The sequence below is a fragment of the Saimiri boliviensis genome, chromosome 8, assembly GCF_048565385.1.
Source record: "Saimiri boliviensis isolate mSaiBol1 chromosome 8, mSaiBol1.pri, whole genome shotgun sequence".
NCBI lineage: Eukaryota > Metazoa > Chordata > Mammalia > Primates > Cebidae > Saimiri > Saimiri boliviensis.
Window position 1 is genome coordinate 23,655,100 of NC_133456.1, and position 27,031 is coordinate 23,682,130.

The 27,031-nt window shown below is 42.7% G+C and overlaps 1 protein-coding gene across 2 annotated transcripts in view; it reads right to left on the reverse strand.

Annotated features, from left to right (window-relative positions):
- The window catches only part of EEFSEC (eukaryotic elongation factor, selenocysteine-tRNA specific), a 268,729-nt gene that overhangs the window by 148,161 nt on the left and 93,537 nt on the right, over positions 1–27,031 (reverse strand). For both annotated transcript variants that reach the window (XM_003926404.4, XM_074404165.1), the window contains exons 2-3: positions 23,069–23,276; positions 2,063–2,159 (exon numbers count right to left, since the gene is read on the reverse strand). In XM_003926404.4, the coding sequence (XP_003926453.3) occupies positions 2,063–2,159; positions 23,069–23,276 (305 nt within the window). The remainder of the gene's footprint in view (positions 1–2,062; positions 2,160–23,068; positions 23,277–27,031) is intronic.

Sequence of the window (27,031 nt, forward strand, 5' to 3'; positions counted from 1 at the left end):
AGTTTTACCAGCTGGCTCAGCCTCACCTGTCCTTGCCAGCAATACCTACTCTGGACAGGCCTCTCTGCATGGTCACATTTTCCCTGCCCCCATCACCACAGCTAACACTCTACTGTGATCTTCTCTCTATTGTCTCCCCCACAGGGTTGTAAGGGCTAGGTATCTCCAGTAGCTGGCACCGTGCCTAAGAGAATGACAAGTGAAAGAAGAAGAAACAAAGGGGATATAGAGAAAGGGAGGAGGAAAGGGCTGTTTCCAGGGGCAACTGCCTGTGTTTGGTATGGGCATGCCAGCCGTGTGGGTCCCAGGACAAGAGGTGTAAAGAGTGATGCAGAGCCTTTCTTCCCTGCCAGGGCAACCCCCTGCCATTTCTCCAAGTCCCAGCAGAGGCTGAGCGTGGGTCTCCTGCCTCCCAAAGGCCAGCACTGCCCCATGCAGCCTGAGGCTCTCGCCTTCCTTCTTTACAGACTCCGCATGCCTCAGCCTCACCAGCTGATTCTCCTCATGCCACCTGTGTGCAGGAGATGCTGTCAGTGCTCATCACCATAAACAAATGAAAACAAAGACGAGGATTCCTTGTGTTTGCTACTTTTTCATTTCGTAACGGAAGACTTGGCTGTCAAAAAAATATTCAGTGGTGAATGTTCCAAAGTCTTAATCTTGTGATAACAATTCTTTTGGAAAAAGACTAGAGATTCAAAACAGGATTGGTCTGAGATTTATGTAGAGGCTTCTTAAAGGAATACAGAAACATCTTTCATAGCAGCATTTTTGTGGATTTTGCTTTAACAAAAACAACTGTCCCAGGCTCCCAGACAAGTGCTCTCAGGAGCCTGATGAAAAAGTAACAAAAGCCTCACCCAGCAAACATTTGTTTTGCTAAGCGGACAAGTTCAGCATGTGTGACTCACAGAAATGGCGGCAATGCATGTACATGGTTACACCTCATCTTGGCTCTGCAGAGCCAGGTACAGGTGGACTGCAAAGCTGACCCCAACAATCGACCTGGGTTTGAACCTTAGCTCCACTACGTACTTGCTGTGAGACTTGGGTCAAGCTATTTAATCTCTTTGAACCTCAGACTCTTCCTTGGTAGATGGGGATAAATAATTTCAGACTCCTGAGTTTTTGTGAACGTCAATAAACCCATATGCAAAGAACTTAGTACAGTGCCTGGCCTGTAGACAACAATATCACTGTAATAATAAGCACTGACATGGCACTGTTCCAAGCACATTATACATACTAACTCATTTAACCCTCACAACAACTCCACGAAGTATGTGCTATTATCTTCCAAGTGAGGGAATCGAGACAAGACAGAGTAGATCATTTGCCTGCAGTAAGATAGAGTGGTGGTGGAGCCAGCACTGGAACCACAGTCCAGCCCCAGAGCCATGCACGTTGCCACTCCACCCCTCTGAGCTGTCCTGAGCACTCTGGAGGAACTCTGTGACCCTATTCTCACTGCTAACTTCCTAGTGACAGCACCACCAGCACCCCCCCAATACCCTTCCTGATGGATGACTGGGCTCTCTCCCTGACCACCAGCACAAGTTGGAAGAACAATCTGGGCCTCAGCCCTACAGCTTCCAAAGATAAGCGTCCCATCTATGGTGAAGGCACCCAGGATGGAAGCTGTGCTGTCCCTGCTGCTGGGCCCTCACCCTTCACCCCTGCCTTGCTGGCCCCCTGGAGGGGCTGATACCGTCTGAAGGACAGGAATGGATGCCACAGTGCCAGGGTTCCAGATGGGTGGGAGCTGCTTTGTCTCAGTGGAGGTATGACAAGAGAAAGGAAAAAGTGAGGCATAGCAAGGTGTGATGAGCTCTGCAGAGTCACTGGCTGGAGGGCGAGTCATGGGCTTTGGTGAACCTTAGGAGCCCTAGTTTGAGGGAGGTGGGGGAGTTGTGCTAAGGTGTGAGCAGGGAGATTAATGGTACCAACCAAGTCCTCTTGCTAGGGCTGCCTCTCTTTCTCTCTCAGGGGAGTGGGGGACACAAAGGGGCCTGCCTGAGCAGGGCTGGGGCTAAAGGACAACCTGATTTCAAGCTGACAATACCTCAATGAGTTCTGGAATGCCCTGTGGAGCTTCAGTTTCAGGGGCCTCTGGTCCCCCCGGCTTGGCTGCCACGGGTATAATCGGTGCACCTCGGAACCTGAAATGAAAAATAAGTCACACCACAGTACAGAGATCAGCAACATGGACACAAAGCATGTCCAAGCAGCACCTGGCACAGTACCAAGTGTGAAGAGCATCCTCTCCTCCCCCAATCAACTGAGCCTAGAAGATAGCACCACTGTTCTCGCATGTGGCAGATGATGCAATGGAGGCCCCAAAGGGAAATGCCCTGCATTGGACATCAGAATTTTAAAGCACTCTCTTGATACTAAGCTCCACTTTCAGATCCCTCCCTAAGGAGGCAGGAGTGATCCTGGCCCCTAGGCTTCTGAATAAAAGAATTCCTTGAAGAAGACCAACAAATACATCCCAAGCTTCTGAAGAGATGCAAGAAATAACGGTGACCAAAAAGTCCCTGCAGACGTACCTGGAAGCACATCTCTACAATCCCAGTTTCTGATGTGGTGCCTAAACTCTGATTCTTGCCTAAGCTCTACTGAGAAAGCCCCTGCATCTTTAAGAAGACATCTTATTCTACGTGGACATTTATCTTTTCTAATTTTAAAAAAAGGAACACTGTAAGGGGAAAAAAAAAACAGAAGGAAAAAGAAAGTAAATAACCTCAAATCCCATCATTGTGGTATATTTTCTTCCAACCATGGATTTTCCATGCTTTGCCAAGGGATTCTTTTATTCATATTTTGGTTATGGTATGGATATAATTTCATATCCTATTAGTTTATTTACCATTATATCACAAAGAACTTTCTGTTGCATGAGAGCAACAATAACAACTTACATGGCTGAGCCATGCCTATAATATGAGGTTTAAATGAATCTACAACACATGATGGAACTGCCGCCATCTTATAGATGAGAAAATGAGGCTTAGGGAATCTAATTTGATTTGCTCCAAGTTGTTGGCTATAAACCTCAGAGCCAAATTTGAACCTACCCCATCTGAGTCTGAAGCTAGGGCTCTCAGCCTCTTTGTCACACTTCTCCCTGCCTGAACCTGTTCTTTCATTGTTGACACCTGCACAATGGCATGATCCAGAATTGTACATGCTTTCTCCCATTACTTATTTGTGATATTTCAAAATTTTCACTATTATAAATTATACTGTGATAAACATGTCAGTGGGCATGAATGATCTTTTTTTTTTTTTTTCTTTTGCCTTGACTTAGGGATAAATTAATGGGGTGTAAATCTTTTTTGCCTTGGCTTTGGGACAAATACTTGGGGTATTTCAGTGAGTATACACTGAAAGATCAGCGAAATGATAGCGCAAGGACATCTGAAAAGCCCTCTTCCATGGAAGCAAAGAACACTGGCAAAAATGATCAGAATCAACTTATTCAGAACTTGGCTTGAGCAATCTGTGGAGTGTTTATTCAAGAAGAGTCTCAGTAAGACCAAGTGTGAGCTTTTGATGTTTTAACTTGCCTTCTTCCTATCTACCCCTCCCCAACTCTGCAGCAGTTTTGAAAACCAACACTTGCAATACTAGTGAAAACCAGGAGCCTGCCAGGCGCTGAAAGGGGCAGAAAGGGTTTGAGTTCCTTCAAAGCCCTTCTCCCAGAGAACCATAATTATTTTCCTGTCTGGTGGTTCCCTGGAAAGCCCCACTCACAATGCTATCTTTATTTGACCTGCCTTCGAGCTTGCTCAGTACAGTCTTTTCCCTGTGGGAATTTGTTGAAAATAACCAGAGATAACTGTTTAACATCACAGCTGCCTGATGAAAGCTGTGATGTTTAATAGCCAAGAACTTCCCAAATTTTGTGAAAATATTAATCTACACTTTCAAGAATCTCAAAGACATCCAGACCTGGCACATTACAATCTAACTGTTGAAGACTAAAGACAAAGAGAATCTTGAAGCTATCAAGAAAGAAGTGTCTTAATCATGTACAAGGAATCCATAATTATATTAGCAGCTGGTTTCTCAGAAGAAATCATGGAGACCAGAAGGTATCAGGATAATATATTCAAAGAAGTGAAAGTTAAAAATAAAGAAAAAAAAAATCTGTCAACCAAGAATTTTATATGCAGTAAAAAGTATGTTACAAAAATGAAGGGAAACATTGAATGTTTCCCAGCATTCCATGACCCAGCAATTCCACTCCTAGATATATATCCAAAAACAACAGAAAACAGATACTCAAATAAATATATATCCATGCATGTCCACTGTAGCACTATTCACAATAGCCAAAAAGTAGAAACATCTCAAATGTCTATCAATAGATGAATGGATACACAAACTGTGGTGTGTATATATACACAACAGAATATTATTCAGACATAAAAAGACATGAAGCATCAATACATACTTCAGTGTGAATGAACCACAAAAACATTTTGCTAGGTGAAAGAAGTCAGACACAAAAGGTCACATATTGTGTAATTCCAGTTATATAAAATACCAGGATAGGTAAGTTCATAAAGACAGAAAGCAGATTAGTAGTTCCCAGGCTGGTGGGGCACAGAGAAGGAGAAGCAAAAGGCTTAATGAATATGGTTTCCTGTTGGGGTAATGAAAATGTTCTGGATTAGTGATGCCAGTTGTACAATTCTTTTCACATTGAAAGTATGAATTTCATGGTATATGAATTATATCTCAATTACAAACAAAATAGATTGAAAGGTTTGCTACCTTTTCCACCACCACAATGAACATCTAAGATGCCTATTTCACTGTACATATAACAAAAGTCTTTTAAAAATTATTTTTAATATATGCTTCATTTTAATTTCCATTTTCCTTAATAAGTAAGCCATATGATATTGAACCACTTCCAACCGTTTGTTTACCCAAAGTATTTTGAGAAGACATTTCTGTAGTACTTCTAGTTCTCAAGTTTGTTTCCTCCAGGAAGAGCCACCCTTACCTTCTCCTGACACTGAGGCCTGCTCTAAGGGCTTCTCTGTATATAGTTTAGCATGCAACATAGTGGGAGTGACAGAAGGGAACAGGACCCTTTACCAAGCACCAACAGTACAAGCAATTGTGCTAGGAGCTTTCCATTCCCCATCTCCTCATCACAATCCTGTAAAATGGGTGTTCTTCTTCCTCCCCTTATTTCATAGACGAGCGTCCTAAAAGCTTAGCCAGCTTTGGTAGCTTGTTCCAGGCCACAGGCTAATGAGTGGTGGGGCTGTGATTTAAAGCCAACTCTGAGTTTACTTTCCACTTGAGACTATCATGAGAACGATCCTCCATCAGCCTGGGTTAGAGACAAGGACATGTGTCTCTTTTCAAATCTATATGAGAATTTGGAAAGTAGCTGATCTTCAAGGATCAGGGAACAGCCCTCTCAAGGGTTTTGTTAATCTGGTATAGACCTACATATATGTAATTTTAGTTCTCAAACCACTGAAAGAATGATAGCTATAATTATAGTACCCAATATTATAACAATTTGCTATCACTTTCAAATTGCAGACATAAATGTATTGAATCTTTAACAACCCTCTGAGGCAGGAAGAACTGCTGTCATCATTCCCATATTCAGGGTCATACATTCATTCTCCAAATATTGGTAAAGCTCCCACCATGCACACAGCACTTGGCCAGGTGCTTTTACATGACTCCATTTAATCCTCACAGCAGTGATGTCAGGGATTATATCATCATTTTAGAGATGAGGAAACTGAGGCACAGAAAGGGCAAATGACTGCTAAAGGGTCACATGTGAAGCACATGGCAGAAGTAAGGAGGAATCCAGAGCTCAGCACTCTGGTCCTGAAAGCCCTGTTCCAGAGCCCTGTTCTTCCCACGGTGCTGGGATCCCCAGGACGACTTCTAACATCCCTTCCCCAGGGACACCAACCTGGAAGATGGCATCACTGGTCTTTCAAAACACAAGACCAGAGGATGGAGCCTGTGTCAGCCTGGGCACTGAGAGTGAATGACAAGACATCAAGGTCGCTCTGCTCCCTCCCCGCATCCTCCTCTCTCAGGGTTGACCTGTACATAGACTAATTGTCCCACATCCTGTTCACAAGCTTTGTCAAATTTGTGTGTCACCTGCGCTATTCTTTGCTCATTTATTTTCCCTAAAAGAATTCATGTTCTTACTTAAATATATTTATTTTAAAATGCAATTTCATGTCACTATGTAAATGGAAAACCACCACATGCCACAAATAAAAAGTAAAGTATAAGTCCTCCCACCACCAGCCACTTTAAGGACCCATGCAGCAATGCTCTGCACTCACGCTGCATAACCTGCGCCTGGCTCCTAGGACGCCGAATGCCCAGGCTGGGGAAACAGCCTGATGCGCACAGGCCATCCTCAAGAGGTGAGTACTTCCTACACTTTTGCCTTCTGACCTTTATGCTGAACCTGGTTATGCTGTAAACTTGGTAATGCCCATTATAAGTTTCACTGTAACAACATAATTTAATTTAGTATCATGAAACAACAGTGTGAAAATAACTGTTTCTATGAAAACTAAATTGAATGCTCTGGAAAGATGTGATAAAGACAAATCTCTTTAAAATCTGGTGTTAAATTAGGTGTGGATAAGAAAACCCTAAAAGACTTGTGGGGAGGTTGTGTGAAATCAGAAAAATTCTGTACTCAGATTTCGCAAATCTTCCTTCACTGATTGTGGGCAATGCACTGCATTCAGGAGTGGTTTACAGATGAAAGATGACTTGGAGCTCTAGTTAGTGGGCTCATCCTGGAAGAAAAGATGGGCTGGACAGGATATATCCCAGGAAGTGAAAGGTGGAACAAAGGCATGGAGACTCTCTGGAGAGCATCTGAGCAGAGAAGGAAATTGCTGCTCAAACTCTCACAACAAATTAAAATCAGTCACTAAGGCTTTCTCTGGGAAATCTTACTAGAGAGCACCTCCACAACACTGGGAAAACTGCACAAACATAGATGTGACCACGAGAAACAATCACATACAAAGAAAGTATGCCCCACTTGGATAGAAAAAAAGTCAGAATGATCACAGTTGCTGCCCACAGTGATGAGACTGGAGCCCGCACACTACAACTTTTCCTTATTGCCAAATCAGCAAACCCTAGAGCTTTCAAAAACATAAATATTGGGCCAGGTATGGTGGCTCATGCCTGTTATACTAGCACTTTGGGAGGCAGAGGCAGGAGAATCACTCAAGGCCAGGAGTTCTATACCAGCCTGGGCAACATAGAGAGAACCTGTCTATAAAACAAGTGTTAAAAAGTACCCAGGTGTGGTAGCACATGCCTGCAGTCCCAGCTTGTCAAGGGCTGAAGCAGAAAGATTGCTTGAGCCCAGGAGTTCAACATTATAGCGAGATCCAGACTAGGCAACAAAGTGAGACTCTGTCTCAAAACTAAATACATACTAAGAAGAAATAAAGAATATAGCTTACTTAACTGTACTCACACCAAATGAATTAAAGATAACATATAGATTGTGATTATATATGGAAAATTGAAATTATAAATGATACAAAAAACATTCTTTAAAAGCACAGCCTGAAGAAGAGGAAGCAGGCTTGAATTCAGAACACAAATCCACACTCAGCCAAGAAGCCTCAGGCTAGCCTGGCCCGGTTGCCAGTGTCTTGGTGCTGAGGAGGAAGGGGAGGCACAATGCTGTGAACGTCGTATTTCTTCTGTAACAGCTTTGATTATTGATTTTATTAAATAAATATGCATGTATATGTTTTAAGTTAAAATATTATGTTTAATGTATGAATGTGTCATTTTTTTATGATTCTCTGCTTTAAGGGACTTTTTTGATTAACCAACCACAGTCCAATCTCAGGAGACAAGAAATCTTCTACTACTGTAGCTACAAAAATAAACACAAAGAAAACAAAATAGAGCTATTAAATTCTAGCTAGATACTATTACCTGCTGAAGGCACTGAGCCTGGTTAAAAAGTTAGAGAAACCTTTAAGACACAACAGTACCAATGTGAGACATTTTTCTGACTCAATAAAAGAGATTTAAAGATAACTAAAGGATTAACTTTCTCCAATAACTCATTGCAATTTTGCCACATTCAAGCACAGTCCCAGATGCATCTTGTGTGACACATGGTGCATGTCCCTCACTCTGAGTAATACTGGCTTCATCTTCCTCGGACCCTCAGCCATCCCCTTACATTCTCCCACTGTGGCCCCAAACAGAAGCTGGGTGAATGATCCAGCCCAAGAAGAGGCATGTGAAGGGAAGAGCCCAAGCTCACTGCCAGGTCTACAGGGCCTCCCAGGCCCCTCCCAGGCTGACACCCTGGCCCTGGCCCCACTGTCCAGCCCCTCCATGCACTTCTCTGGACTCACATCCAGAGCCTCCTACAGCCCCAGACTTCTCTCTTCTTGGGACCAAAGCCCTCTTGCTTGACACCCCCACCCTGCCACTTTCAATCAACATCCAATTTCTCCTTCTTCTCATATTTCAAAACAAATCCCGCTTCTGTTTACCCACCAGAGCTTATGGCTGATTTTCTTACAAGGTCACTTCTGTCTCCTTCCCTTTTAAGTGCAGGACATTTACTAAGCACCTCCTCTGTGCCAGGCTCCATAAAATGTGCACAACAAACACACAAAAGGCTCCCAAGAGCAATGGGGGTGAGGGGCTGGGACACCAGCCCATGGTGCCAATTCCATGTGACACTAAGAAGAATGGGGGAGGGTTTGGGGAAGCACGGCAGAGAAAGAAATTCCTGCAGGTCAAGAGCAGCTCCCAGTGGTCAACTCAGTGCTCTTCCCTCGCCCTCGCTTTCCTCTGTGGCATCTGACAGGTGACTGCCCAGCAGTGGCATCCTTCCCTCCTCACTGACAACCCCATACCTTTATTCCTATGGCCCTTGACTATCCTTCACCTCCCTGAAAGGCTCTTCTTCATCACTCAGCCACCTATGGCAGGCCTCCCCAAAGACTGGCCCGAGAGCCCAGCTCTTCCCCTACCTGCTGATGATGGAGGCCATGGCCCCTTTGTGGGCCATTCCCAAACCGCATCTCCAGCCAAGTCCCCTTCCCAGCACTCCAGTTCTACCCTGTCATCTGTTACCAGGCAGCCTCCCCGCCCCTAATTCCTGGCCTCTGAAGTGGGATGGCATTGCCCTGGCCTCTGAATTAGTCCTCTCTGACTGCATGGTCACCGATGTCTCTCATCAGTCACTGCATCTGATGGGTTCTCCTCTTAGGATTTGGCTCCAATCCATCCTGATTTTCATTCTTAATGGGTTCCACTCTGGGTCAGGCTCTTCTCACTCCAGGCCTCCAAACTTCTTTCCAAAGTGTGTGCACAGATCACAGCTGTTAGAACCTTCCAGCAGCATCACTCTGAGGAACCAGCCTTCTCCCCTCCCCACTCTCAGGGTTCTGCGACTGCCCTAAGATGAAGCCCAGGCCCAGGGAGGTGCACGAGGTCCCCCTGGGTCTGCCCATCTCCCCATACTAGCTCATCTCAGCAAAAGCCCTGGGTATCTGGGTTTTTAAAACTCAAGTTCACACTGTTGCTCTCACCTTCTTCCCCTCCTCTCCTAGGCAAACCTCACCCAGGCAATGGCAGCCTGAAGCAGGATTCCAGCAAGAAACCTAGGACTAATTTCCATTCCACAGCTGGTTCACCTAATTCAGCCTCCATTTCCCTGTCCAACAGGACATGGCATGACCTAGATCACAGGGTTGTCTCCCAGACTGAATTGGCTAACATGTGTAAAAATGCCATTTGGAACTCACAAGGAACCCTGGGAACTGCTGTAACCACCAGCCATCTGTACCAGCACACCAGCCACAGAGGGCAGCACCCCTTCCCAGTGGTCAGTTCCTTGGCATGTACTCCATATTTTGAGCCTCACCCTTGCTTAGTCATCACATGCCCTTCGAGAATTAGTCCTCATTCCTGACTCTGTCAATCAGTTCTAGAGTAGCTCAGACACGACACACTGCCCCCACAGAAGTGGCAGGGCTAGGTCTTTGCCTTGAGAAAGGCAATACCCAGAAGGAGAAAAGAGCCTAGAGAGGGAAAGAGGGAGGGAAAAAGAATTCACAAAGGAAGGAATAGTGAGGAGAGTGAAGGAAAAAGGAAAAGGAAAAAACACTGAGGAAGAAAGAGAAGAAGAAAAGAAACACAGGAGTGAAAACAAGGGACAAGGAAGAAAAAAACTCAAGACTTCTCTGAGATCTGCTCTGTACCAGCCACCAGCCTTGGTGGTGTGCATACCATTGCAAAAGCCCATGGGCAGGGGCTCAGGTACCATGTTCAGAGAAGCTATGACTTGCCCAGGGAACCCAGGGAGTAAGTGGCTGGTCTGCAGGAGTCCAGAATCCAGGCCTCTCCCATAGGAGAAAGAGATGGGTAGGAGAAAAATCTATTCTTAGCAGGGAACAGGGGCTCCGTCCACAGAGCTGCCCGAGCCAAGACCCAGCCATGTACACTGGCTCTGCTTCCACACCCTGGGCCTGAGGCTCAGAGAGACACAGAAGGGTAGGAATGTGCATGAGGAATTCCAGAGATTACCCATAAAGCTTTTGGAAATTCAATTATCTTTATCCAAACCCTTTTGGGCAACATACAGTAACAGAACATAACAGTGTGTTAAGGCCAGGTGTTTGGCCCTCTCCCAGACTCAAGAGAAGCTGGCCTTTCCGACACCCTCAACATGCTACACAGTAGGGCACCCTGGCTTCTGGCTGTACAACGGAGACCCAGCCCCATGGAGCCCTGGGGAGTAGAGTTTAACAGCCCCTGGACTGGTGTCTGGGTTCTAGGAGTACAAGGGGCTCCAGCCAGAGGCAGCAGACACATAGCTCTGCAGTGCAGGCAGGAGCTGACCTGGAGCTCATTCAGGGATTTCTGTCTCTGTCACCCACTGTTTCCTCCAGACTTCCTTGGCAGCTATAGTAGGTTGTGGTGCTTGCTGGGCCTAGATGTGCTGACTGTGCATGCAGGCTGACGTTTGTTAGCACACAAAAAAAGTTTCAGATAAGTTTATATATATATACACACACACACACACATACATATATATACACACACATATATTTATATATATATATGTCTATATATATATATGAATTTATAACCCATATAGAGATATATAAACAAATAAAATATAAACTTTAGGTTTGATATAGATTTCAAAACAACCTCAACATTTATCAAGTCTCACTTTTCTCAGTATTCAAGCCAGATGCGAAACCTACCTCTGAGGAAACTAAGAATCCAACTGATTCGACGAACCATGTATGGGAAACATCTAGGACAGTACCAAGCACACAGCAGGTGCTCCACATGCTACAGCTATTATTCCTACACATCCACGGTGTGCCAGGCTCCATGTCAAAAGCTGCCTCTTATTAGACGCTATGAGATCGAACTTTTCAGCTCCCCTTTTACAAAGGAAGAAATAGCAGCTCAGAGAGATGCAGTGAGTCACCCAAGCACACACAGTTAGTCAGCCATAAAGCTAATATGGAAAACACACCTAGTCAGAATCCACTCAGTAGCAGAGAAATCCCTTGAGACTGGCATTCAACCCATCCCCAGGGAGGGAGTCAGGATCAATGAAGTCCCTGGTGGGCTACAGGCAGAGGGCTCTGGCTAAAACAGAGAGAAGGAAATAGAAAGTGTTTAAAAAGCAGGAAGAAACATAAATGGAGTCTGGGGGAATGATGTATCAAGAATACTGTCAGATGATAACATTTAGTGGAAAAATAAACAGAAAAGCCTAGAACACAGAACAGTGTCAATGTTGTGATAACAACTACCTCGAATTATGTACATGCAGGAAAAACTGACAGGGATCCTGGGGGAAAAACACTTTAATTTGATGCATTGAAAAGATTGTGGGTGCATTTTTATCTTCTGTTTTGATTTCTGTTAACATCGATAAATGCTTATGCAAGAGTAATTTTAAATGCTTTCAGAGATAAAGAAATCACAAAGAAAAACAATCAAAAGAGTTTGACTATATAAAAATTAGAAACCTCTGTATGTCAAAAAAGCAACTAAAATTGAAAGACAACAAATGCTGAAGACTTATTTATAGCAAATATGATAAGAAAAGGGTTAACAGCAATATCTTTAGTAGTATTAAACACTCCCGATACTCAAAAAAAAGCATTAAAATTGCAAGAGGCAAACAGACAAAATTTTAAATGGGCATAATTACCAGATACAAAAGCACAACTGTTTAAAACACTTGAGGAATTAAAAAACCATATATTAAAACAAGAATAAAATACTATTTCTACTGAGTTACCATTTCTACTAAAATACCATTTTCTACTAAGTTTCAAGTATATTTTAAAAATATAAATTAAAGTCATCTGCTGACATCTGTGTAAAAATGGTACAATACTTCTGGAAAATAATATGACAAGGCACAAAAAAAGGTTTAGAAATGTTCAGACCCTTTGATGTAGTAATCTCACACCTATCATGAGGAAAAAAGGGGAAATACAGTCCAATGATGTTCACCCCAAGGCTTTATTTTTAAGAACAGAAATTTAAGCCAGTCTAGTAGGTCAACAGAGTAGTGGTTATGTGAGCAAATGCTATGTAAAATGTTAAGTAATAAAAGCAGAAATAAAAATGTACATCATATTTTTATTTCTGTAAAAAAAAATTGTAGCCTCACAACTACAATTTTACGTAAAGAAAAGGTGGGAGGAGGACTCTACAAAGTTGCAGGGTACAAGTTCAAAAACCAGGTGTGTTTCTATCCACCAACAATGAACAACCCAAAATAAATTAAGAAAATAATTCCTTTATAATGGCATTCTAAAAAAATCCAATACTTAGGAATAAAACTAAGAGACAAGAGTCTCTTAGTTTTATATGCTAAAAACTACAAAACACTGCTAAAAAAAAAAATTAAAGATGACCTAAATAAAAAGATATGCTATGTTCATAGATTTAAAGATTTAATGCTGTTAAGATGTCACTACTACCCAAAGAGATCTACAGATGCAATGAAATATCTATGAAAATCCAACAACCGCCAAGATGACCAAATAGGAACAGCTCTGGAGTGCAGTTCCCAGCGAGAACACAGAGGGTGAGTGATGACCACATCTCCAAATGAATGTTTACTGCCCACAGACCAGGAGATTCCCAGGCAGAAAAGTGCCAAGAGTCTCCAGCACGGCTGTTTCAGCCAGTGCAGCGGGTCTCTGCATAAAAACTCAAACAAATCTGGGTGGCCATTTCAACTGGTGCCTGGAATGCCTGGGAGACAGAGTCACCCATTCGACTGAAAAAAAGGGGGCTGAAACAGGGAGCCAGGTGATCTGGTGTGGTGGGTCCCACTCCCAAAAAGACTAGCCATCTGAAACGCTCTGGATTGAGAGTTTACAGCAAGCACAGCTGGACCCCAGATGGTCCAGCTTTGTGGAGGGAAAGGCATCCACCACTACCAAGGCAGTCCACTACTACTGAGGCAGTCCGCCATTACAGAGACAGTCCGCCATTACCGAGGCAGTTCTAACTATACCTCTACAAACGAAACTGCAAGGAAGTTCACACAGCAGCTGGGCAGAGCCCACGGCAGCTCAGCAATGCCTCTGCTGGCAGACTGTGACTAGGCTACCTCCTCACTGGGGAGGGCATCTCTGAAAAAAGGCAGCAGCACTTCAGGAACTTACAAATAAAGCCCCACCTTCCCAGGACAGAGCATCTGGGAAAAAAAGGTAGTTATGAGTTCCACTGTAGCAGACTTAAACGTACTTGCCCAGCATCTCTGAAAAGAACAACGGAGCCCACAGCTCAGGACTGGAGCTCTGATAAGGGACAGACTGTCTTCTCAAGCAGCTCCCCAACCCCCATATATCTAAAGAGACACCCCATAAAGGAGATCTCAGGCTGACATCTAGTGGGTATCTTTCCAGGACAAAGATAACAGAAGAAGAAACTGGCAGCAACCCTTACTGTTCTGCAGTTGCTACAGGTGATCCCCAAATAAGCAGGGTCTGGAGTGGACCTCAACAGTCCTACAGCAGAGGGGCCTGACTGACTGTTAGAAGGAAAACAAAAAAATAGAAAGAAATAACTTCATCATCAACAAAAAGGATGTCAACTCAGAGACCTCATCCAAAAATCACCAACTACAAAGACCACAGGTAGATAAATTCACAAAGATGGGAAGAAATCAGTGCAAAAAGGATGAAAACACCCAAAACCAGAACTCCTCTCCTCCTCTAAGGGATTAAAACTCCTCACCAGCAAGGGAACAAGGCTGGATGGAGAATGAGTCTGATGAATTGACAGAAACAGGCTTCAGAAAGTGGGTAATAACAAACTTCTCTGAGCTAAAAGAACATGTTCTAACCCAATGCAAAGAAGCTAAGAACCTTGAAAAAAGGTTTGATGAAATGCTAATGAGAGTAAACAGCTTAAAGAAGAATATAAATGAATTGATGGAGCTGAAAAACAAAACACAAGAACTTTGCGAAGCATACACAAGTTTCAATAGCCAAATCGACCAAGCAGAAGAAAGGATATCAGAGATTGAAGATCAACTCAAATGAAATAAAACAAGAAGGCAAGAATAGAGAAAAAAGAGTGAAAAGAAATGAACAAAGCCTACAAGCAATATGGGATTATGTGAAAAGACCTAATCTGCGCTTGATAGGTGTACCTGAATATGGCAGAGAGAATGAATCCAAGCTGGAAAACACTCTTCAGGATATTATCCAGGAGAACTTCTCCAACCTAGTAAGGCAGGCCAACAATCAAATCCAGGAAATACAGAGAACACCAAAAAGATATTCCTCAAGAAGAGCAACCTCAAGGCATGTAATGATCATAATCACCAAGGTTGAAATGAAGGAAAAAATGCTAAGGGCAGCCAAGGTCAGGTTACTCACAACGGGATGCCCATCAGACTCACAGCAGATCTCTCAGCAGAAACCCTACAGGCCAGAAGAGAGTGGGGGCTGATATTCAACATCCTTAAAGAAAAGACGTTTCAACCTAGAATTTCATATCTAGTCAAACTAAGCTTCATAAGTGAAAGAGAAATAAAATCCTTTAAGAACAAGCAATTGCTCAGAGATTTTATAGGCCTGCCTTACAGGAGCTCCTGAAAGAAGCACTAAACATAGAAAGTAACAACCAGTGCCAGCCACTCCAAAAATGTATCAAATGGTAAGCAGCATCAACACAATGAAAAAACTGTATCAACTAAAGGGCAAAACAACCAGTTAGCATCAAAATGGCAGTATCAAATTCACACATAACAATATTAACCTTAAATGTGAATGGGCTAAATGTGCCAATCAAAAGACACAGACTGGCAAATTGGATAAAAAGTCAAAACTCATCGATGTGCTGTATCCAGGAAACCCATCTCACATGCAAGGATACTCATAGGCTCAAAATAAAGGGATGGAGGAAGATTTACCAAGCAAATGGAGATTTAAAAAAAGCAGGAGTTGCAATCCTAGTCTCTGATAAAACAGACTTTAAACCAACAAAGATCAAAAGAGACAAAGAAGGGCATTACATAATAGTAAAAGGATCAATGCAACAAGAAGACCTAATGATGCTAAATATATACTCAGCCAACATGGGAGCACCCAGATACATAAAGCAAGTTCTTAACGACCTAGAAAGAGACTTAGACTCCCATACAATAATAGTAGGAGACTTTAACTCTCCACTGTCAATATGAGACAGATCAATGAGACAGAAAATTAGCAAGGACATCCAGGACTTGAACTCAGATCTGGACCAAGCAAACCTAATAGACATTTATAGAACTCTCGACCCCAAATCCACAGAATATACATTCTTCTCAGCACCACATCACACCTACTCTAAAACTGACCACATAATTGTAAGTAAATCACTCCTCAGCAAATACAAAAGAATGGAATTCATAACAAACAGTCTCTCAGACCAAAGTGCAATCAAATTAGAGCTCAGGATTAAGAAACTAACTCAGAACCGCACAACTTCATGGAAACTGAACAACTGGCTCTTGAATGTTTACTGGATAAACAATAAAATGAAGGCAGAAATAAAGAGGTTCTTCAAAACCAACAAGAATGAAGACACAACATACCAGAGCCTCTGGGACACATTTAAAGCAGTGTCTAGAGGAAAATTTATAGCAATAAATGCCCACATGAGAAGCAAGGAAAGATCTAAAATCTATTCCCTATCATTAAAATTGAAAGAGCTAGAGGAACAAGAAAAAAAAAAAACTAAAAACCAGCAGAAGATAAGAAATAACTAAGATCAGAGCAGAACTGAAGGAGATAGAGACACACACACACACAAAAATTCAAAAAATTAATAAATCCAGGATCTGGTTTTTTGAAAAGATCAACAAAATAGACCGCTAGCCAGATTAATAAAAAAGAAAAGAGAGAAGAATCAAATAGACGCAATAAAAAATGAAAAGAGGATAACACCACCAATTCCATAGAAATACAAACTACTATCAGAGATTACTACAAACAATTCTATGCACATAAAACAGTAAATCTAGAAGAAATGGATAAATTCCTGGACACTTACACCCTCCCAAGCCTAAACCAGGAAGAAGCTGAAACCCTGATTAGACCAATAACAAGGGCTGAAGTTGAGGCAGCAATTAACAGCCTACCAACAAAAAAAAAGCCCAGGTCCAGATGGGTTCACAGCCCAAATCTACCAGACGTACAAAGAGGAGCTGGTACCACTCCTTCTGAAACTATTCCAAACAATCCAAAAAGAGGGAATCCTTCCCAAATCATTTTATGAGACCAACATCATCCTGATACCAAAATCTGGTAGAGACTCAACAAGAAAAGAAAACTTCAGGCCAATATCCATGATGAACATAGATGCAAAAATCTTAAATAAAATACTGGCAAACCGATTACAACAGCACATCAAAAAGCTTACCCACCATGATCAAGTAGGCTTCATCCTGGGGATGCAAGGCTGATTCAACATACACAAGTCTATAAACGTAATTCACCACGTAAACAGAACCAAAGACAAAAACCACATGATTATCTCAATAGATGCAGAGAAGGCCTTTGACAAAATTCAATAGCCCTTTATGCTAAAAACTTTCAATAAACTAGGTATTGACGAAAAGTATCTCAAAATAATAAAAGCTATTTACTACAAACCCATAGCCAATATCATACTGAATGGGCAAAAACTGGAAGCATTCCCTTTGAAATCTGGCACTAGACAAGGATGTCCTCTCTCACCACTCCTATTCAATACAGTATTGGAAGTTATAGCCAGAGCAATCAGGCAAGAAAAAGAAATAAAGGGTATTCAACTAGGAAAGCAGGAAGTCAAATTGTCTCTATTTGCAGATGACATGATTGTGTATTTAGAAGACCCCATCATGTCAGCCCAAAATCTCCTGAAACTGATAAGCAACTTCAGCAAAGTCTCAGGATACAAAATCAGTGTGCAGAAATCGCAAGCATTCCTATATATCAATAACAGACTTAAAGAGAGCCAAATCAAGAACAAACTGCCATTCACAATTGCTCAAAGAGAATAAAATACCACCTAGGAATACAACTAACAAAGGATGTAAAGGACCTCTTCAGGGAGAACTACAAACCACTGCTCAAGGAAATAAGAGAGGACACAAAGAGATGGAAAAACATTCCATGCTTATGGTTAGGAAGAATCAATATTGTGAAAATGGCCATACTGACCGAAGTAATTTATAGATTCAATGCTATCCCCATCAAGCTACCTATGACCCTCTCTTCACAGAACTGGAAAAAGCACCTTAAACTTTATATGGAACTGAAAGAGAGCCAGCATAGCCAAGTCAATTCTAAGCGAAGAGAACAAAGCTGGAGGCATCATGCTATCTGACTTCAAACTATACTACAAGGCTACAGTAATCAAAACAGCATGGTACTGGTACCAAAACAGAGATATGGACCAATGGCATCTACAACCATCTGACAAACCTGACAAAAAACAAGCAATGGGGAAAGGATTTCCTCTTTAATAAATGGTGTTGGGAAACTGGCTAGCCATGTGCAGAAAGCAGAAACTGGACCCCTTCCTGACACCTAACACTAAAAATTAACTCCAGATGGATTAAAGACTTGAATATAAGACCTAACACCATAAAAACCCTAGAACAAAACTGAGGCAAAACCACTCAGGACATAGGCATAGGCAAGGACTTCATGACTAAAACACCACAAGCATTGGCAACAAAAGCCACTGTAGACAAATGGGATCTAATCAAACTCCTGAGCTGCTGTACAGCAAAAGAAACAATCATTAGAGTGAACTGGCAACAAACAGAATGGGAAAAAATTTTTGCAATCTACCCATCTTACAAAGGGCTAATATCCAGCATCTACAAAGAACTAAAACAGGTTTATAAGAAAAAGAAAACCAAACAAATCCATTCAAAAGTGGGTGAAGGATATGAACAGACACTTTTCAAAAGAAGACATATATGAGGCCAACAAACATGAAAAAATGCTCATCATCACTAGTCATTAGAGAAATGCAAATTAAAACCACACTGAATATCATCTCACGCCAGTTAGAATGGCGATCATTAAAACATCTGGAGACAACAGAGCTGCTGGAGAGGATGTGGAGAAATAGGAACTTTTACACTGTTGGTGGGAGTGTAAATTAGTTCAACCATTGTGGAAGACAGTGTGGCAATTCCTCAAGGACTTAGATATAGACATTCCATTTGACCCAGCAATCCCATTACTGGGTGTATATCCAAAGGATTATAAATCATTCTATTATAAAGACACATGAACACGTATGTTCATTGCAGCACTGTTTACAATAGCAAAGACCTGGAACCAACCCAAATGCCCATTGATGATACACTGGACAGGGAAAATGTGGCACATATACACCATGGAATACCATGCAGTCATAAAAAACGATGAGTTCATGTCCTTTGTAGGGACATGGATGAACCTGGAAACCATCATTCTCAGCAAACTGACACAAGAACAGAAAATCAAACACCAAATGTTCTCACTCATAGGCGGGTGTTGAACAATGAGAACACATGGACACAGGGAAGGGATTATCACCCACTGGGGTCTGTTGGGTGGGACTAGGGGAGGGACTGTGGGGGATAGGGAGTTGGGAAGGGATAACATGGGGAGAAATGCCACATATATCTGGCATGGGGATGGGGATGGAGGCAGCAAACCACATTGCCATGTATGTACCTATGCAACAATCCTGCATGTTCTTCACATGTACCCCAGAACCTGAAGTGCAATACAATACATTTAAAAAATCCAACAACCTTTCCACAGAAATGGAAAAGGAGATTCTCAAATTCAAGTGGAACTGCAAGAAACCCCAAATAGCCAAAACAATCTTGAAAAAGAACAAAGATAGAAGAGGCATACTTTCTGACTTTGAAACTTACTACAAAGCTACAGTCATCAAAGCAATGTGGGACTAGCCTAAGGACAGACATATAGACCAACGGAATAGAACAGAAAGCCTAGAAATAAACCCACACATATATGGTCAACTGGTTTTTGACAAAGGTAAAAGGGGAAAGAAAAATCTTTTCAACAAATAGTGCTGGGAAAACTGGCTTCTACATGCAAAATAATGAAGTTGAACACTTAACTTATATCATATACAAAAATTAACTCAAAATGGATCAAAGACCTAAACTGAAGAGCTAAAGCTACAAAATTCTTAGGAAAAAAAAAGCACTGGAGGAAAATCTTCATGACATTGGATTTGGCAACAGTTTCACAGATATGACTCCAAAAGCACAGGCAATTAAAAAAAAAAGATAAATTAGACTTCATCCAATTAGGAAGTTTTGTATATCAAAGGACACTATCACCAAAGTAAAAAGACAATCTACAAATAGGAGGAAATATTTGCAAATAAAATCTCTGACAAGGGCTCGATGTCCAGAATACATCTGGACTACAATACAAAGAATGACTACAATTCAACAACAACAAATAACCCAACCTAAAAATGCACAAAGGACTTGAATATTTCTTTTAAAAAGATACACAACTGGCCATTAAACACATGAAAAGATGCTCAATATCATTAGTCACTAGGGAAATGCAAATGAAAATTGTGATGATATATCACTTCATATCTCCTAGGATATATTGAAAGGAATTAAAAGCAGAACATTGAATAAATATCTATACATCCATGTTCATAGCTGCATTATTCACAATAGCCAGGAAGCAACCCGAGTGTCTACCAAGAGAAGAACAGATAAATAAAATGTGGTATATACACATAATAAAACACTACTCAACCACAAAACAGAGTGAAATTCTGACATATGTTATGATATGGATGGACCTTAAAAACATTATGCTAAGTGAAATAATCCAGACACAAAAGGCCAAATAGTATATGATTTCACTGACATAAGGTACCTAGAACAGGCAAATTCATAGAGATGAAAGGCAGAATAGAGGTTCCCAGGGGTGGAGGGGAAGGAAGAAAGGGGAGTTATTGCTTAATGGATACAGAGTTTATGTTGGGGGACCATGAGAAAGTTTGGGGTATACATGGTGGGATGGGTACACAGCACTGTAAATGTATTTGATAGCTCTGAATTGTACACTTACATGTGGTTAAAATGATAAACATTAAAAAAAATGATAAACATTATATGTATTTTACCACAATAAAAAAATGTGGAAGAAAAAGTAGGGGCAATACTATACATAGTGAAAAAAAGCAAGAAATGGAAAAACCCCAAAATGCCAGCAGCTGCCATTTGAGAAAAGAAATCTTCGGGTGGTTTCTTCTTTCCTTTAACTATGTTTCTCTATTTTCCAAGTTGTCTTTCAATTACTCCAGATAGGAAAAAATACATTTAATGTTTTACACATTTTTTGGGTTTTGATAGGTACATGGCTCACCAGTCCACATTTTCCTTTTATAGACAGAATGTTTCTTTACATCTGGATTGGCATTTATGAAGGATTTACTTAACAAGGGACCATAAGAAAAGGAAATAGTCACTTACAATAATTCGCTGCATGGAGGCAAAAGCTAATGTTCAGTAGGTCACAGGCCCACTGATCACAAGCCCTCAGGGTGACAGTCCTCTCCTTTCCCTACCAGCCTGCTACATGAAGGCAGGAGGGGCTTCCAAGGACCCTCAGATGGACAATTTCCTCTGGATGTGTGAAAAAGTCCACAATTTGACCTTCAACCAATAAACTAAAATAGAAATAGTAATTTACACAAGCAAATGAGAATTTTCCTTAAATTTAATTAATCAAAACTGTTACTATCAATTTACCCTTAAACATACCCTAAGCCCTTCCCTGAAGGTCCCATTTCTATAGTAAATGATACTGAGATTGTATTGGATTTTTATGCAGGAGTCCAAGAGACCTGTTCTTCCTTTTCTGACAAGTAAATAAAACGACAGGGAGATCAAATAACTCACTAAAAAGAAGATATAATTTTTTATCTTCCTTTTTACAGTCTCATATCCACTTCCGTTGGGAATAACAAAGTCTGAATTCTTATGCAACACTTATCTAAATGTGTCGATTTTATCAGATTGATGAATTTTGCTAACAAAAGGCAGCGCTAGGAAATCTTTTATGACATATTTGGCCCATTCACAGGGCTGGAGGTTTAATTTAACCAACTTGAGAATTCTGAGGGAGAGCTGCAGGTGTTGGATCTGAAAAAAACACATCATAAATGGGAAGGCATATCAATCTTTATGACAGGGAAACAAAAACACTCTCTACTTGCTTGCCCTCCATGGGCAGAAGAAGGAGAGGTGGAAGTGGCAGGATATTGTCTCAGGCTGCATAGCAAAGAGGAAGCATCCCTGTCTCCCAGTGACCGCTATTTAGTATTGATCAAAAGGGACTGGCCCAGAGAGGAAGAGAGAAATTGATAAAACAATGAGGTCTGCCAACACTGTGCTCAAAAAGGACATTTTCTCATTTTCTTGACCACATCAAAATTAGTCATTCCTGTGGCTGCCTGAGCAACCAGGTGGCTTTCTGTCTCACAGTCCCCCTGTGCCTCCTGCTCCCCTGTCCTTCTCAGTGGCATTGCCAGCTTTCTTCCATGCTTACTGTGATCAGGGCCAATTGCTTGATCAGGCCTGTGGATTCTCCTGCTAGAGATCTCCCCAAGCCACCTCGTCCCTCCATGCTCTGCCTCAACGCAGAGCAATACCTTTCTCCCTGGTAAAACCACTATAGCTCAGTAGCCTCTGCTGCCAATGCCTCCTTCTCCTCCCTGCTGCCTCCTGGGTCCTCCTCACCATGCCAGCCTTCTAGCTGCAGCCAGTGATCTCCTAATGAAAAACTCATCTAGACACCCCCTGCATAAAATTCCTTAATAACTTCCTACTTTCCACAAGATAAAACTGTAAACTCCTTGGCAGGAGATACTAAAAGGGTCCTTTGTGATTTGGTGTTTCCTAGTCTGGCCTCCAGCAGCAACATCCATCTGTCTGTCCACCCAATTTTACAAGCTTCTATAACAGAAACAACCAGTTATCCACCAAAATGCATCTTCCTCTTTTGATAAGCAAGTTGTAGAGAAGCAGATAGCAAGAGAATACAGTTCCTAGCCTCTCCTGCACCAAAGTATGGCCAATATGTGTAGGCAGAACTAAGTTTTCACCAAGACAATCTTAAGTAGAAAGGATGTGAACCCTTCCTGGTCCAGGTCTGCACACTGGGCACACATTTCCTGTGTTCCCTCTCCTTCCTGTGAACTGAGACACAGAATTGCTTGTGCCTCATCAAATTCTAGTGTTTTTATCCTCCTGTGGTTTTCAGCCTATTTCAGAAACACATTAGCCTTTATACAATTTAATGCAGCCCTTATGTGAGCAAACACCAGGTTGAGATTACACTTACTAGGACAGGAGGCTGACACCTGCCTGTCCAATCCATGTTTGTGAAATGAACATTCCCTTCTGGGAAGCCCCAGAAGCCTTCTTATGCAGGCTTCTTATTCCTCTCATTAGCAGACCTACTTGGTGTTCTCTAGGGTCTTCTGCATTTTCTTGGTCATTTTATCAATTGTTGCCTGTCTCCTTCCTTCAGCTAAGAGGTCTATTTTGTTCAGCACCACGACGAGCTTCTGGCAGGCAATCTGGCCGATTACAAGGCATTCCGCGGACTGCGTCTGCATCCCCTTGGTCACATCGATGACCAGCATCATCAGATCAATGATCTGGGCTCCTGGAATAAGAGAAGAGAAGATTAGAAAGGGAAAGGGGGTGGTGAGCCCCACAGAAAGTTACCCAATGTTCCATGTCAGACAAAGCACTGCAGTATAAGTGAGCGAAGTGGAATAAATGGTGACTACACAGCTCCTGGCTGCAGGCCCTGTGCTAGGCACTTGGACCTGAAGCTTCAGAACCACCATGGCAGATGAGGAAACTGAGGCCCACAAAACACAGACAGCTTGCCCAGGGTTGCACTGTTAACACACAACAGGGCTGGATTTAGGTACAGGCTTGTCTGACTACAAAACCCATGCCTTTCTATTGCCCCAATCCTATCACTTTCATTCCATTTGACAGAGGAAGAAATGTCCTAGCAGGGAAAAAAAAAAATGTTTTGTGCTAGGCTTGGCAAATGCCTAGCTACTTGCCCTTGCTAAGAAATGAGAGAGGGACTGAGTGAGTAGAGGGGGTAGAAGGGGGAGGGTTAGGGAGTGGGCAGCATCTTTTCCTCACAGCACTATGGCTCACTCCTGTTCCTTCTGGGGTGACAGGAGCATTCAAGGTTCAGCAACATAATCATGGAATTGTGTGTGTGTGTGTGTGTGTGTGTGTGTGTGTGCGTGTGTGCATGCTTGTGAGCATCATCCTACTGTACAGGACACCTGAGCTGAACAACAGCAGGTAGACAGACAAGTTACAGAAAGTGAATGAAGGGAAACTGCTATAAATCATGTTAGGAACATAATGTTAGCCAGTGAAGTGACTGTTTCCTTTTTAATGGGATTTGGAGTCATTTCAACAAGAAGGGTGTAACTTCAGACTGCAGTAATAAACAAACATTCTCCCTATTAAAATAAGAATAATTACATTTTGAGTTTATAAGAATGCCCATGAAGCATTTTTCGGGATCAGATTATGGTCACTGGCAATGCAGAGGAGACTGCTCTGTGCATGATTCTGATGACTGTTGATTCTCCATCCCACTGCTGGGGACAGAGAGAAGGCAAGGAGGAGGGAGAATCTTTTCTTTTTTGCAGGTACCCTGACTATGCACACCAGGTCAGCTTACTTAATCTCCAGTAACCTTGTGTTTCAGATGAAGAAAGGGAGACTCAGAGACATAGGTCTAGATCATGTGCTCTGGATCACACAGCCAACTAGTATTGAAGGCACTAGAAACCAGGGCTCCTGACGCCACTGCTGAAGAATTCTTCCCACTGTTCTAAGAGGCCTCTTGGCCAGCACTATCCTGTGACAGTGATTCTCCTCTGGCCTCCCCCAGGAGAATGGTGTGTGTCTCTCTGACTTCAGGCAGGCCTAGACAAGTCCCAACTCTTCTGTCTCCTCCTCTATTTCTTCCTGTCCATCCTCCTCTCCTCATCCTGCCAGCAGGGGCCACGGGCTAGGCCCAGGTGCATGTAGCAGCAGCAGCAGCATCTTCTCTGCCAGGTCATGGGGACAGGAGGGCCTCGGTCTCTGCTACAGCCACAGAGGATGGACACTGGCTCTATCATCTACCATGAACATGACAGACTATTAAAAACAGACTCGACTGGTCAGATAGACTCCCCCTCATAGCTACCAAATTACCAGCTCGCCTCTGGACTCCTTCTCTGTTCCAGCTGTAGTTCCCATAGCCCATGGTAGGCTCATGCTGGCTACTCCCTAATGGGCTGCTGCAGCTCAGATGTGGCCCTCCAAACTCCATCCTCCAAACAGCCTCTCCAAAGGCACTTTCTATAACTGATGCATATACTGCTGGGCAGGAGCAGGGATGGGGGTTAACTGGTATAACCTCTGCAGAGGCACATAATCTTTGACCCAGCCAAGCTCACAAAACATCCCTGCAGCATGTTTGTTATAGCTAACGTTGGAAACCAAGTAAATGTCCATCAACAGGGGACAGGTTGAAAATAAGTATATAATGCTATAATGCCATGATAGAATACTATACACCCATTTAAAAGAATGAAGAAGCTCTTTATCTATCACTATGGAATGATATCCAAGGCAGAGTGAGTGAGAAGGGGAAGGCACAACGTGCAGAGTGTGACTCGTGTTGAAAACAGAATAAGGCATAGATGGGTGTGTGTGAGCATGTGTGTGGGTGTTGCATATGAATACGTATTGCTTCTACACACATAAAATATATCTGAGGGAATGCAAAAGAAACTAATGACTTGGCTGTCTGCTGGAGACAAAAGATGAGTTGGAAGGAATTTTTTCTCTACATTCTTCAGTTCCTTTTCATTTTAAACAGGGGTGTGTAGTATCTGCCCCAAAATAAAATTTTAATTTTAAGTGTATAAATAAATACAATAAAACACAGACCTGACCATGCCCCTTCACATGCTAAGAGTCCCACTGCCCTCTAAAAAAAAAAAAAAAAAGACTACCCAGTGTGGCTTTGGGGACTCCTGTTTTTTAACTCCCAGTTTCTTGCTACTCGCCTTGTGCCAAGCACTATGCTGTGTGCTTTACAAACCCTTTTTCCTGGCCTTGTCACCCTTTCCCCACAGCCCCATGACACTTGCGTTTCCCTCATACAAGCTCAGCCCAAGCCTTCCCCACCCAGAAGATACAACCAACTGTCTTCTGGGTCCTCATAACCATCAGTAAATCTGGGAACTAGCCACAGGGCTGTGAGGGTGGGTCTTGAGGCAGGATGAGATAAAACCCAGTGGGGAACAAGGAGGGAGGAACACACTGGGGGCCCAGTAGTGTTTTCCAGTCTCCATCTTCACAGCAGAATGGATCCTGCACCAGCCCCATGGGCCTCCATCTATTGTGGGCAAAGCTGTGCCCAGAAAATGAAGGCCACTCAACCTCATGGGTTCCTTAAGGACTTCTCCAGAGTAATTCTGACTATCCAAGTTCCCTCTAGAACTTAAACATGCCCCACTCCCTACCCCCTACTTTATAGATGAGGAAGTCAAGGCTTTAGGGAAGTCTGTTGACTGCTCATAGTTATACAGCAGGTAGAGGTGGGAGAGAAGAGACCTGAACTCTGGCACCCAGGCTCTTAACTCCCATGCCACACAGCCCACCCTGTCTAGTGGGGACCCAGCCCACAATCTCCCCACTTCAACTCTCCACTCACCACCTAAGAATCAAGGTAGGACCCAGGTGGACTCTCACCCCCTTCCCTGCCTTGCCTTTGCCCCTGCTCCTGCTTTGCCCAGAACACCTCCCCAGGTTCACTTGCCCCTCATCCTTGATGCCCACACTGAGGGTTCAAAACCAACGCCTCCATTTTCAATCTGTATGCACAGCGGAAGACCCACCTTGGGCACAGCTAAATACATCATTGTTGGACTAATGCAGCAAATGTCCACATCCCCGCCTCTTTCACTTTATTCACCAGGAATCTGTTTCTCTTCTCCAACAGTCAATTTCCTATTGGTATATATAACTATCCAGGAGGGGAATGACTCATGTGGTCCATGCATCAGGCCCTCTTGCTTCTCACGCCTATTAAGATCCTGTGGATGGGAAATGAAACTGATTGACAGACCCAGAAAGCTAAGCACAGATAGGACCCAAATACTCAGGAGCCTGTTGGGATTTCATCTAAAGCCTGATCCAGCATCCACAAGCTGTCATTGTTCCAAAAGGCCAGGCTCTTGAGCAGACCCTCTGCAGCGCAGCCAGCACCAGGGACTTCTAAAGAGCCCAGAGGTCAGAGGGACTTGACTGGCCACACTGAGAACCAGAGTAGCACTGGAAACCCAGGGTCAGCACCAGGCAACTGCCTGGCAGCAGCTCTTA